We start from the raw sequence: 13670 nt of genomic DNA, 5'->3' as shown, positions 1-13670 counted from the left end.
TTTGCTAATCGAAATGGCATACGAAATCAGAGAAACGAGCAATAACAGCTTAGATTTAAAAGTGGGATTTTTTACGTGTGCCCTACAACGCATATAAAATTTAGTGCAAAAGTGATGCAAGATTTTTACAGTGAACGTATGAAGTTAGCTCACAAAATCGTACATTTATATCTTGTCCACTAAGTTTTTTTTTTCAGAACAGCATCGAATTTTGACATATTTTTTCATTATTGAACGATTTAAGAAGAGAAGAGAAGTGATACGAAATACATAGGACTGTCGACATTTTCGAATGTATGTGTCTAAAAATAATCTGCTTAATTTTATTCGGCCAGGACTTCTTGGATGATTTCGAGAGACAATCACAGAATCGGCTCACGCGTCCGTGTGGAATTTTTCTAGCCAACGATGTTTTTCAGACTAAATGATATCACCAAAATACGATCAATTTTATGTACATACGTCTAGCCTACATTAAGCGAAAGTGTTGGCATATATGCTGTGCATACTTTGAGGCGGCGTTCAGATTTTGTTATTGCCTTGGTATTTATTGCTTACTGTGTCCCCGGAAAACTTATGAGAAATTATATCTTTCCGTTAGTTTTTGAATCAAACAGAACGAATTGCAGTGTGTGAATTCATTTATTCCAAAAAAATTTTTCAGGGATACAATTTTTGCACTTAAAATTACTTATAATTGTATAAAAGTTAAATTCAAGCTAAATACACGACAGAAAACTATTATGCAATTATGAAAACTCCAAACTATAATGCCAATAGTCAAACAAAACAAAGTTTCATAGATATTGTCTGATTTAAATATTCCAACAATACGTCATATCCAGTCGAGTAATTAACATTTTTTTTTGGAGTGCAAAACGACAACTTCGTAGTAATTGTATCACCGAAAAAATATTGTGCAGCCCAATATCCATTCGTATTTATATAATTTGCTTAGCCCACCACCCATAATATAATTTTAATTCATTCAACCCATCACCCATAAAATAGTCCCACAAATAAGTCGTATTAAGTTTCATGTGTTACATTAAAGCAACGAAACGAAATACACGACATCATGTCACTACTCAGTTGCATTGGCATTTCCGGCAACCGTTATTTTTGATATTATACTTAAAGAATCCTCCACCTGAATTTCCTAACGATTTGAGTAATTTGGACAAATTCGACAACAAATTAACCGAAGATCCAGTTGTAGCTGATGCTGGTCTTGTAATCGATGTTCCTGACAATGATTTATTTCTTTCTTGAACTGCCTTAAGATTGTTGAAAAGACCACCTTTCCAATTTATGTTCTTAGCTGTACCACGTGTCGATTTTATGTAGGATGCTGACAGAGTTCCTAGTGCCTCAGACAATGATCTTTTAACGCCATTGAGAGATGTTTTAAGAAGTTGGTCTTTGCCGATGATTGAGTTAACACTGCTCTGTAATGTGCTTACAGCTTCATTGAACGATGAAACTAGACCCTGAACTGATGAACCAATTGTTGTTTCGATTGTGGAAACAGTATTGGTGCTTAAATTAGCGACAGTATCCAAGATACCAGTAACGAATGTGTTTACATTTCCTGTTAGGCAAAATACTAATTCAATAGTACCTGTAAATACAATCAATGCATCAGTAGCAATGGCCGAAATCTTGGTTATGCGTGCAACTTCGTCGACTAGATACTTTACTAAATCATCAAGATCGTCAACATTATCGTTGATAGCAACAACTATACCATCCAAAGTATTACCGCTCGAGCATGTGGTTCTGTCAATTTTTCCTACTCGTATTAACAATGTTCGCAAAATAGTTTGGATCTTTAGAACAGTTGTGTAAGTATTTCCAATCAAATTTTGAATTGATTTTAAACTATTTAACGTTTGCAACACTTCTTGGAAAGCTTTCTCTAGTGAATTAATGGCAAGTGTTGTTACGGTAGTAGTTCCTCCTGAAAAAACAGGATCAATAGTTGCTACAGGGACAACAGGGTCAACAGGATAAATATGATCAACGTTATATATAGGGTATGTTGTAAATATAGGGTCAACAGAGTATATAGTGTCCACAGTTCCTTCAGTACCACCTACAGGATTAGCTGCTACAGCAGCGTCAACAGGAGTGTCAACAGGAGCGTCTACAGGAGCGTCAACAGGTGCATCAACAGGAGCGTCAATAGTAGCGTCAACAGGAGCGTCTACAGTAGCGTCAACAGGTGCATCAACAGTAGCGTCTACAGAAGCGTCAATTGTAGATTCTGTAGGAGCGTCAATTGTAGATTCTGTAGGAGCGTCAACTGGAGCATCAATAGGAGCGTCAACAGGAGCTTCCAACGGAGCGTCTATAGGAGCATCAACAGTTGCTGCAGTAGTTTCAACAGTAGCATCAATAGGAGTATCAACAGAAGCTACACAAGGTTCAACAGAAGCTTCAACAGTAGCTTCAACTGGAGCGTCAACAGAAGCGTCTACAGGTGCATCTACAGTAGCGTCAACAGGAGCTTCAAGTGGAGCGTCTACAGGAGCATCAACAGGCGCATCTACAGGAGCTTCAAGTGGAGCGTCTACAGGAGCATCAACAGGCACATCTACAGGAGCTTCAACTGTAGCGTCTACAGGCGCATCTACAGGAGCATCAACAATAGCTGCAGTAGTTTCAACAGTAGCGTCAACAGGAGTATCAACAGAAGCACAAGGTTCAACAGAAGCTTCAACAGTAGCGTCTACAGGAGCGTCAACAGAAGCGTCTACAGGCGCATCTACAGTAGCGTCAACAGGAGCTTCAAGTGGAGCGTCTACAGGAGCATCAACAGGCGCATCTACAGGAGCTTCAAGTGGAGCGTCTACAGGAGCATCAACAGGCACATCTACAGGAGCTTCAACTGTAGCGTCTACAGGCGCATCTACAGGCGCATCTACAGGAGCATCAACAATAGCTGCAGTAGTTTCAACAGTAGCGTCAACAGGAGTATCAACAGAAGCACAAGGTTCAACAGAAGCTTCAACAGTAGCGTCTACAGGAGCGTCAACAGAAGCTTCAAATGGAGCGTCAACAGGGGAATTTGATACATAAGATTGTTGAGTTTGTTCAGTTTGTGAAGTGGATTGTATATTTTGATAAGTTTGAGAAGTAGTATGTGTAGTTTGCTGAGTGTTAGAGCTGGTTTGTGAACCTATTTCTCTAACAACTTGAAGTATGTTGACTTTGATGTCAGGTAAGACAAAAGTGAATTTACTCAGAGAGTTTGAAAGAATACTCGAAATGTCGCTTATAGCGGATGCAAAGACGCTGAAGTAGCTTGGAATGGAATGTGAGTCAGATCCGGATATCAAAGAAGAGACTGGATCAAATGCTTGAATTGATGTTTTAATTGTTCCAATTATTGATTCGAGGTCTGAGTTTTGACTCTGATTGCCATAAGGCAACGACGAAGATAATGCCGTTCGTACAACAGATAAGACGGACGATAGCGTAATTGCAATCGATAAAGTTGATTCGAGAACTTTCCAATCGAGACTACTGCTAAACGGCTCTACAGCTCTTATAATCGCACCAACAATCGAGGCATAGACTTGAATGTCTGCACCTAGTTGAATGAGAGCTGTCTTAAATTTGAACTCAAAGTCAATGTCAGTGCTGTACTCTTGCTTCAAAGTAAACACATTTTGAAGGGATGACCCAATTTTGCGAACATTGTCAGCAACAACAGGGGATATGCTATCGACTCCGTCCAAATCGTAAAAGGAGTTCAAAATAGCCTCAAAATATCGACCGTAGTCTTCAATTATTTCCTGAATGTTAATTGTGGTGGAACCGTCACCGACTGTTACTTCTCGCATAATTTGGGAAAGCTTGTCTGTTACAACCGAAAGTGAGCCGGAATAATTATTATGAATACTTTCGCTGTTGTTTATAATCGAATTGAAAGTCGTATCAATAGAAGTGGGCCCCGAAGATTGTTGAGTTTGGAAAGTGGTCTCCGCACTTTGCTGAGTTTGATAAGTAGCGTCAAGAGGAGTAGCTGCAGGAGTTTCAACAGTAGCGTCAACAGGAGCGTCAACAGGAGCTTCAACAGGAGCTTCAACAGGAGCTTCAACAGGAGCTTCAACAGGAGCTTCAACAGGAGCTTCAACAGGAGCTTCAACAGGAGCTTCAACAGGAGCTTCAACAGGAGCTTCAACAGGAGCTTCAACAGGAGCTTCAACAGGAGCTTCAACAGGAGCTTCAACGGGAGCTTCAACAGGAGCATCAACAGGAGCATCAACAGGAGCGTCAACAGGGGCGTAAACAGGAGCGTCAACAGGAGCGTCAACAGGAGCGTCAACAGGAGCGTCAACAGGAGCGTCAACAGGAGCTTCAAGTGGAGCGTCTACAGGAGCATCAACAGTTGCTGCAGTAGTTTCAACAGTAGTGTCAATAGGAGTATCAACACAAGGTTCAACAGAAGCTTCAACAGGAGCTTCAACTGGAGCGTCAACTGGAGCGTCAACTCTAGCGTCTACAGGCGCATCAACAGGAGCATCAACAGGAGCATCAACAAGAGCGTCAACAGGAGCGTCAACAGGAGCGTCAACAGAAGCATCTACAGGAGCGTCAACAGAAGCATCTACAGGAGCGTCAACAGAAGCATCTACAGGAGCGTCAACAGGAGCTTCAAGTGGAGCGTCTACAGGAGTATCAACAGTTGCTTCAGTAGTTTCAACAGTAGCGTCAATAGGAGTATCAACAGAAGCTACACAAGGTTTAACAGAAGCTTCAACAGGAGCGTCAACAGAAGCGTCTACAGGCGCATCTACAGTAGCGTCAACAGGAGCTTCAAGTGGAGCGTCTACAGGAGCATCAACAGGCGCATCTACAGGAGCATCAACAGGCGCATCTACAGGAGCTTCAAGTGGAGCGTCTACAGGAGCATCAACAGGCGCATCTACAGAAGCGTCAACAGGAGCTTCAAGTGGAGCGTCAATAGGAGCATCAACTGGAGCGTCTACAGACGCATCTACAGGAGCGTCAACAGGGGCTGAACAAGTGTCAGCAGTGCTTGCTGAGGCGTCTACAGTAACTGAAGGAGTTTCAACCGGAGCATCTACAGGAGCTTCAACTGGAGCGTCAACAGGAACGTCAACAAGTGTTACTACGTGGACTGGGTCAACGATAGTTTGACAACCTGATAAAACACCTGATTCAACTGCATCACTTGGCTTGGTAACTGGGTTAACAGGAGCTGCAATTTGCGGTGCAACTGGAACATTAAGAGGACCTCTATTGGGAAGACGATAATTGGGTTCTGCGAAGGCTAAGACGTTTCGACGATCCTTTGTAATTCTGTCAGTGTTGGTATGTCGTGTGTTAGGGTAAATGTGCTTTGATTTAACGTTGTCGAGTTTAAAGTTCCACTTTGGAAAGCTGCCAGGTTTGAAGTTACTGGGTTTGAAGCTGGCCGTATTGAAACTGCCAGGTTTAAAATTGTCTCTATTAAAACTGTCTGGTTTGAAGCTGCCTGGGTATTGTCCTTCGCGGAATCGACCGTGATATTTTCCGGGTGGGAAATTTCCATGAATATCGGGTAAAACAGTAACATCAGGTAAAACTGATGTTACTTCACTTAAAATTGAATGTGAGTCTGAATTCGATATTAATGAAGTAATTCCACTAAATATTTGAATTGCAGAATTAACAGCATTATTGACAGTTTCTAGGTTTGGAATTGTGCCGTAATTCAAACTGATATAAGAAAACGCGACAGATAGTGTCTTCTCAACAATAGAAAGAACAGATGAAAACGAAGAAACAAGCGATAAAACAGATTCAATATTTGCAGAATCAAGATTACTGGACGGGTTAACAGCTGTAATGACGGAACTGATATTTGTGTAGAACTCTTGCACATGAAGAATCAATTCTGTTACAATTTCTTGGAACGTGTCGAAGTCAAACTCGATGTCTGTCGTACAAGCCAGTAAGTTTTCAGTGTCTATTTGCACATTTTTTATGTTGTTATTCATTGCTTCGGTGATATCCTCAGCATTTTGAATATTATGAGAAGAAGATAGAATACCTTCAAAAGTCGTGTTGTTTTCATCTGAAAGGTCCTGAATATCGATCAAAGTATCAACAGGGGCTGCAGCAATGTCAACAGGCACTGCAGTAGCGTCAATAGAAGCATCAACAGGAGCGTCAACTGGAGTGTCAACGAGAGCATCAACTGGAGCCTCAACAGGAGCGTCAACAGGAGCGTCAACAGGAGCATCAACAGGAGCATCAACAGGAGCGTCAACAGGAGCTTCAAGTGGAGCGTCTACAGGAGCATCAACAGTTGCTGCAGTAGTTTCAACAGTAGCGTCAATAGGAGTATCAACAGAAGCTACACAAGGTTCAACAGAAGCTTCAACAGGAGCTTCAACTGGAGCGTCAACTGGAGCGTCAACTGTAGCGTCTACAGGCGCATCAACAGGAGCATCAACAGGAGCATCAACAAGAGCGTCAACAGGAGCGTCAACAGGAGCGTCAACAGAAGCATCTACAGGAGCGTCAACAGAAGCATCTACAGGAGCGTCAACAGAAGCATCTACAGGAGCGTCAACAGGAGCTTCAAGTGGAGCGTCTACAGAAGTATCAACAGTTGCTTCAGTAGTTTCAACAGTAGCGTCAATAGGAGTATCAACAGAAGCTACACAAGGTTCAACAGAAGCTTCAACAGAAGCGTCTACAGGCGCATCTACAGTAGCGTCAACAGGAGCTTCAAGTGGAGCGTCTACAGGAGCATCAACAGGCGCATCTACAGGAGCATCAACAGGCGCATCTACAGGAGCTTCAAGTGGAGCGTCTACAGGAGCATCAACAGGCGCATCTACAGAAGCGTCAACAGGAGCTTCAAGTGGAGCGTCAATAGGAGCATCAACTGGAGCGTCTACAGACGCATCTACAGGAGCGTCAACAGGGGCTGAACAAGTGTCAGCAGTGCTTGCTGAGGCGTCTACAGTAACTGAAGGAGTTTCAACCGGAGCATCTACAGGAGCTTCAACTGGAGCGTCAACAGGAACGTCAACAAGTGTTACTACGTGGACTGGGTCAACGATAGTTTGACAACCTGATAAAACACCTGATTCAACTGCATCACTTGGCTTGGTAACTGGGTTAACAGGAGCTGCAATTTGCGGTGCAACTGGAACATTAAGAGGACCTCTATTGGGAAGACGATAATTGGGTTCTGCGAAGGCTAAGACGTTTCGACGATCCTTTGTAATTCTGTCAGTGTTGGTATGTCGTGTGTTAGGGTAAATGTGCTTTGATTTAACGTTGTCGAGTTTAAAGTTCCACTTTGGAAAGCTGCCAGGTTTGAAGTTACTGGGTTTGAAGCTGGCCGTATTGAAACTGCCAGGTTTAAAATTGTCTCTATTAAAACTGTCTGGTTTGAAGCTGCCTGGGTATTGTCCTTCGCGGAATCGACCGTGATATTTTCCGGGTGGGAAATTTCCATGAATATCGGGTAAAACAGTAACATCAGGTAAAACTGATGTTACTTCACTTAAAATTGAATGTGAGTCTGAATTCGATATTAATGAAGTAATTCCACTAAATATTTGAATTGCAGAATTAACAGCATTATTGACAGTTTCTAGGTTTGGAATTGTGCCGTAATTCAAACTGATATAAGAAAACGCGACAGATAGTGTCTTCTCAACAATAGAAAGAACAGATGAAAACGAAGAAACAAGCGATAAAACAGATTCAATATTTGCAGAATCAAGATTACTGGACGGGTTAACAGCTGTAATGACGGAACTGATATTTGTGTAGAACTCTTGCACATGAAGAATCAATTCTGTTACAATCTCTTGAAACGTGTCGAAGTCAAACTCGATGTCTGTCGTACAAGCCAGTAAGTTTTCAGTGTCTATTTGCACATTTTTTATGTTGTTATTCATTGCTTCGGTGATATCCTCAGCATTTTGAATATTATGAGAAGAAGATAGAATACCTTCAAAAGTCGTGTTGTTTTCATCTGAAAGGTCCTGAATATCGATCAAAGTATCAACAGGGGCTGCAGCAATGTCAACAGGCACTGCAGTAGCGTCAATAGAAGCATCAACAGGAGCGTCAACTGGAGTGTCAACGAGAGCATCAACTGGAGCCTCAACAGGAGCGTCAACAGGAGCGTCAACAGGAGCATCAACAGGAGCATCAACAGGAGCGTCAACAGGAGCGTCAACAGGAGCTTCAAGTGGAGCGTCTACAGGAGCATCAACAGTTGCTGCAGTAGTTTCAACAGTAGCGTCAATAGGAGTATCAACAGAAGCTACACAAGGTTCAACAGAAGCTACACAAGGTTCAACAGAAGCTTCAACTGGAGCGTCAACTGTAGCGTCTACAGGCGCATCAACAGGAGCATCAACAGGAGCATCAACAAGAGCGTCAACAGGAGCGTCAACAGGAGCGTCAACAGGAGCGTCAACAGGAGCGTCAACAGAAGCATCTACAGTAGCGTCAACAGGAGCTTCAAGTGGAGCGTCTACAGGAGCATCAACAGTTGCTGCAGTAGTTTCAACAGTAGCATCAATAGGAGTATCAACAGAAGCTACACAAGGTTCAACAGAAGCTTCAACAGTAGCTTCAACTGGAGCGTCAACAGAAGCGTCTACAGGCGCATCTACAGTAGCGTCAACAGGAGCTTCAAGTGGAGCGTCTACAGGAGCATCAACAGGCGCATCTACAGGAGCTTCAAGTGGAGCGTCTACAGGAGCATCAACAGGCACATCTACAGGAGCTTCAACTGTAGCGTCTACAGGCGCATCTACAGGAGCATCAACAATAGCTGCAGTAGTTTCAACAGTAGCGTCAACAGGAGTATCAACAGAAGCACAAGGTTCAACAGAAGCTTCAACAGTAGCGTCTACAGGAGCGTCAACAGAAGCTTCAAATGGAGCGTCAACAGGGGAATTTGATACATAAGATTGTTGAGTTTGTTCAGTTTGTGAAGTGGATTGTATATTTTGATAAGTTTGAGAAGTAGTATGTGTAGTTTGCTGAGTGTTAGAGCTGGTTTGTGAACCTATTTCTCTTACAACTTGAAGTATGTTGACTTTGACGTCAGGTAAGACAAAAGTGAATTTACTCAGAGAGTTTGAAAGAATACTCGAAATGTCGCTTATAGCTGATGCAAAGACGCTGAAGTAGCTTGGAATGGAATGTGAGTCAGATCCGGATATCAAAGAAGAGACTGGATCAAATGCTTGAATTGATGTTTTAATTGCTCCAATTATTGATTCGAGGTCTGAGTTTTGACTCTGACTGACATAAGGCAACGACGAAGATAATGCCGTTCGTACAACAGATAAGACGGACGATAGCGTAATTGCAATCGATAAAGTTGATTCGAGAACTTTCCAATCGAGACTACTGCTAAACGGCTCTACAGCTCTTATAATCGCACCAACAATCGAGGCATAGACCTGAATGTCTGCACCTAGTTGAATGAGGGCTGTCTTAAATTTGAACTCAAAGTCAATGTCAGTGCTGTACTCTTGCATCGAAGTAAACACATTTTGAAGGGATGACCCAATTTTGCGAACATTGTCAGCAACAGCAGGGGATATGCTATCGACTCCGTCCAAATCGTAAAAGGAGTTCAAAATAGCCTCAAAATATCGACCGTAGTCTTCAATTATTTCCTGAATGTTAATTGTGGTGGAACCGTCACCGACTGTTACTTCTCGCATAATTTGAGAAAGCTTGTCTGTTACAACCGAAAGTGAGCCGGAATAATTATTTTGAATACTTTCGCTGTTGTTTATAATCGCATTGAAAGTCGTATCAATAGAAGTGGATCCCGAACTATGCTGAGTTTGATAAGTAGCGTCAAGAGGAGATTCTACAGTAGCATCAACAGGAGTGTCTACGGTAGCTGCAGGAGTTTCAACAGTAGCGTCAACAGGAGCTTCAACAGGAACTTCACCTGGAGCGTCGACAGTAGTTGCAGGAGTTTCTACAGTAGCGTCAATAGGAGCGTCAATAGGAGCATCAACAGTAGCGTCAATAGGAGCGTCAATAGTAGCGTCAACAGAAGCATCAACAGGGGCGTCAACAGTAGCTTCAACTGGAGCGTCTACAGTAGTTGCAGAAGTTTCTACAGGAGCGTCAATAGGAGCATCAACAGTAGCGTCAATAGGAGCATCAATAGGAGCGTCAACCGTAGCGTCAATAGGAGCATCAACAGAAGAGTTAATAGGAGCATCAATAGAAGCATCAACTGGAGCGTCAATAGGAGCGTCAACAGGGGTGTCAACAGTAGCTTCAACTGGAGCGTCTACAGTAGTTGCAGAAGTTTCTACAGGAGCGTCAATAGGAGCATCAACAGTAGTGTCAATCGGAGCATCAATAGGAGCGTCAACAGTGGCGTCAATAGGAGCGTCAACAGAAGCATCAACAGGGGCGTCAACATTAGCTTCAACTGGAGCGTCTACAGTAGTTGCAGAAGTTTCTACAGGAGCATCAATAGGAGCATCAACAGTAGCGTCAATAGGAGCATCAATAGGAGCGTCAACAGAAACATCAACAGTGGCTGCTGAAGCGTCTGCAGTAGCTGTAGGAGTTTCAACAGTAACGTCAACAGGGGTGTCCACAGGGTCGTCTACATTAGCTACAGTAGTTTGAATCGGAGCGTCAACAGTAGCCACAGTAGTTTCAACAGTAGCGTGAACTGGAGCATCAACAGCAGCGCCAACAGGAGCTACAGATGCGTCAAGAGGAGCTATAGGAGTAATTTGCTGAATTTGAGAAATTGACCCTGTAGAATACTGTGTTTGATATGTAGTCTCCGAACTTTGTTGAGTTTTTGTAGGTACTGAAATTCTGACTGGACCATCTACGATAGGAGCATGACTACTAGCAAAATTACCGAGCGTATTTGTTACACTTGTTAAAGGCTGCGTAACACTGGAAGTCAAACCTTGAGTTATCTTTCCAACGTTTAGCGTTAGATCGCTAGCCACTCCAACAATGTTTTTCAATGACGTATTGAGGGTAGTCGTAAGAGTAGTAAGTGTAAAGCTAATGTTCTTAATAGCTACTGTTAAACTTACATTAATTGATGCGGTGATCGATGTAATCGTGCTCTTCAAATCCTGTAGAGTTCTGTTTACAGTTACCAAAAATGTGTTCAACGTCGTTATAGTCGTTGACGTTGACGAAACAGTTACCGAAATCGTAGTCGTTATTGTAATAGTCAAAGTTTGAGTGATGACCAAGACGGTGTCTAATACCAATGCAAGTGAAGCCACTGAGTCTTCTACCGATTTTGAAATGTTGCCGATGACTTTGACGGAAGTAGTAAAGATGAGGGTAATAGTATTAACGAAAGTTTGAATAGATTTGGTTAATCCAGTAACAACATCGTTAATGGCATTTATATGCACCGGTGTAATTCGACCACTGCATAGTCCAATCAATTTTTGCATCCAAATTCGTATGTCATTAATAGAAGCTATAACCGGATTCGTTATTGCTTCAATTTTCAATATTGATACGGCCTGAACGATCGATTCGAAAGCGTCTGGTAGCGCTGCAGCTATCGAGGAAATTTGCAATGTTGATCCCGTTTGCGAGACAATCGGTTCGATACTGTTAAGCAACTGACTGGATACGTCAGACATTATTTGCGATGAGCATTGAATTAAACTTTCTAGATTGTCGATCAATGCGCCAAATGATTCTTGCAAATTCGTTGTAACGCTCTGTACCGAACGGCTCAATCCAACATTAGAAATGTTTGGAAACCGTTGACCGCTCGATCGGTGAATATTAGCCAAACGCTGTTTGTTTGAGTGTGTATTGTGGCCATTATTTAATTTATTTAAATTGTTGAAATTAAAATTGAAATTTTGGCCTCCGGATTGGACCGGTTTAGAATTACCACAAGTCTTGCACTGTCCATTATTATTTCCACTTAGTCTGTATGCGTCAAGTGACTAAAAACGCACAAAAAATAATGGGAAAACGTTAACTAATGATTGAGAAAATTTAAAAAAATGAATTCAAAAAATTACTTGTAAGAAAATCACAAAAACGAGCAATGCCAAGCACTTCATTTTGCTAGGCGCTTAATCAACCTCGTACTAATTTTTCGGCTATTAATTCACTTCTTTTATAGGTTTTTTCTGCTGAGACAGCAGAGTCAACAGTTTTTTTTTCCTAAATGCGCATGAAATAAAAGACGACCAACTGCTCAAATATATCGCTCTACTATAAGTAATAAGAAAAGTTTTTTGTTATTTTCAAAAAAGAACATTCTTCGTGCGTAAATTTGTATATGAACAAAAAAACAGATTTTCCTATGGTTTTGCCGATAAAGAAAGAAAATGGAATCTTTTGGAACACTTTTATCCAAAACAAATTAACGTAGGCACCATTCCAATATTGACTCAATTGGCATCTTTCGGTAGAAACTGCATAAACAAGACAATTTCAGAGGTGACATTAATTAGAAATTTCGGTGCAAATTGTTTTCATTTTGGGTACACAGAGTACGCAAACGAAAAATGACGTAGCAGCTACTAAACGTTGTGGAGAAAATTTCAAAAATTAATGCAGCATGGGCAAGAAGACTTCTACTACCCCCTAACTATACCTATCGAGCGAGCAGTCATCGCTACGCTTTAGAGTATAGGTCAAAAATTCTTGTTTTAGATAGATTAACCATCGAATAAGGAGCTGTTCGGTGGTGGTTATGGGAAAATGTAGCACTGTCCATCTTTAGTTGCTACACCGACTCCTTCGCAGGACAGGAATGAAGGCGAATGTAAACAGCCTCTATACAAACAAACACCCCTCTCCTCGGGTAACAGTGGCCGAGTCGGTAATAGTGGCCGAGTCGGTTTTTTGCGACACTCAAAATCCGACAAGATTTTTGGATTTTGTCGCGCGAAAGTTTGAATTTGTTTTGAATTAGTTTTGAATTTGTTTCTATATTTGGATTCTATGATTTTATTTACATTTTTTCGCTTTACAATTGGTTTTAACATAACAAAAACGAACAATCATCACACTATACACATCAAACCATTTTGTTTCGTCTAATTTTCTTCTTCTTTTTTTTTTCTTCTTCTTCTGAACCATTTTGTCGCAATAGGTCGCACTGACAAACGACTCGACCACTGTTGTTACCCGATGAGAGAGGTGTTTGTTTGTATAGAGGCTGTTTAGGCGAATGAAGGCTCATATTTGAGTGGTAGGGCCTTCATATACAAATTATAGCAGACCTTTAAGTATTTAGAGTATCGATGCTATAAGAATTATACTTTGCTTTGTGATGCTAAAACGGGATATTGTATTTGATGGATTATTTTTCCCGGTCCCAAGTTACCAATCAATTTAATATAAAGTTGAAATTGGCACCAATTTGATGAAAATATTTGTAAATCGAGTTATTTACAACGCTCACCCCCAAAAAAATACCGCTGGAACATTACTATCCTTACTAAGCCAACCATTCTAGAGAGAGACTTTCAATTAAGTTTTAATAATGAAAAAATGCAATCTCCATACCTGATGATATCAGACCTTGGTTTCCTCAATGTCCTCGATACAGAAATTCTGAAAATTTTACACACCCTAACATATTGTATGTATTGTGCTAGGTAAGTACGGTTCGTCTACCGACTGCACAG

At 41.5% G+C, this 13670-nt stretch overlaps 1 protein-coding gene across 3 annotated transcripts; it reads right to left on the bottom strand.

Annotated features, from left to right (window-relative positions):
- Window positions 1-626: 626 nt before the first annotated feature.
- On the bottom strand, window positions 627-12170 carry LOC119076401. Of its 3 annotated transcripts, none has more exons than XM_037183116.1 (5): window positions 12051-12170; window positions 10251-11972; window positions 10129-10132; window positions 792-8638; window positions 627-758 (listed from the first exon to the last, which is right to left on the bottom strand). In XM_037183116.1, the coding sequence occupies exons 1-4, from the start codon at window positions 12090-12092 to the stop codon at window positions 1089-1091; spliced, it is 9318 nt and encodes a 3105-aa protein (XP_037039011.1). In that variant the 5' UTR covers window positions 12093-12170; the 3' UTR covers window positions 627-758; window positions 792-1088. The 3 variants fall into 3 exon arrangements, with proteins under 3 accessions (XP_037039011.1, XP_037039014.1, XP_037039013.1); XM_037183119.1 differs by having other exon boundaries at window positions 792-7046; window positions 10130-10132; XM_037183118.1 differs by lacking the exons at window positions 10129-10132; window positions 10251-11972; window positions 12051-12170 and having other exon boundaries at window positions 792-10123.
- Between the last annotated feature and the right edge of the window lie 1500 nt (window positions 12171-13670).

This window comes from Bradysia coprophila, unplaced genomic scaffold (genome assembly GCF_014529535.1).
Source record: "Bradysia coprophila strain Holo2 unplaced genomic scaffold, BU_Bcop_v1 contig_232, whole genome shotgun sequence".
Lineage (NCBI taxonomy): Eukaryota > Metazoa > Arthropoda > Insecta > Diptera > Sciaridae > Bradysia > Bradysia coprophila.
The sequence above is the reverse complement of the archived record's forward strand: the minus strand, read 5'-3'. Positions and strand labels throughout refer to the sequence as shown.

Bases quoted from the DNA above. Each gene is read 5' to 3' on its own strand.
- LOC119076401 (XM_037183116.1), bottom strand. From the start codon at position 12,092: ATGAAGTGCTTGGCATTGCTCGTTTTTGTGATTTTCTTACAA. The intron at 11,973-12,050 runs GTAATTTTTTGA...GTGCGTTTTTAG, and splicing joins TTTTTGTGATTTTCTTACAA to TCACTTGACGCATACAGACT.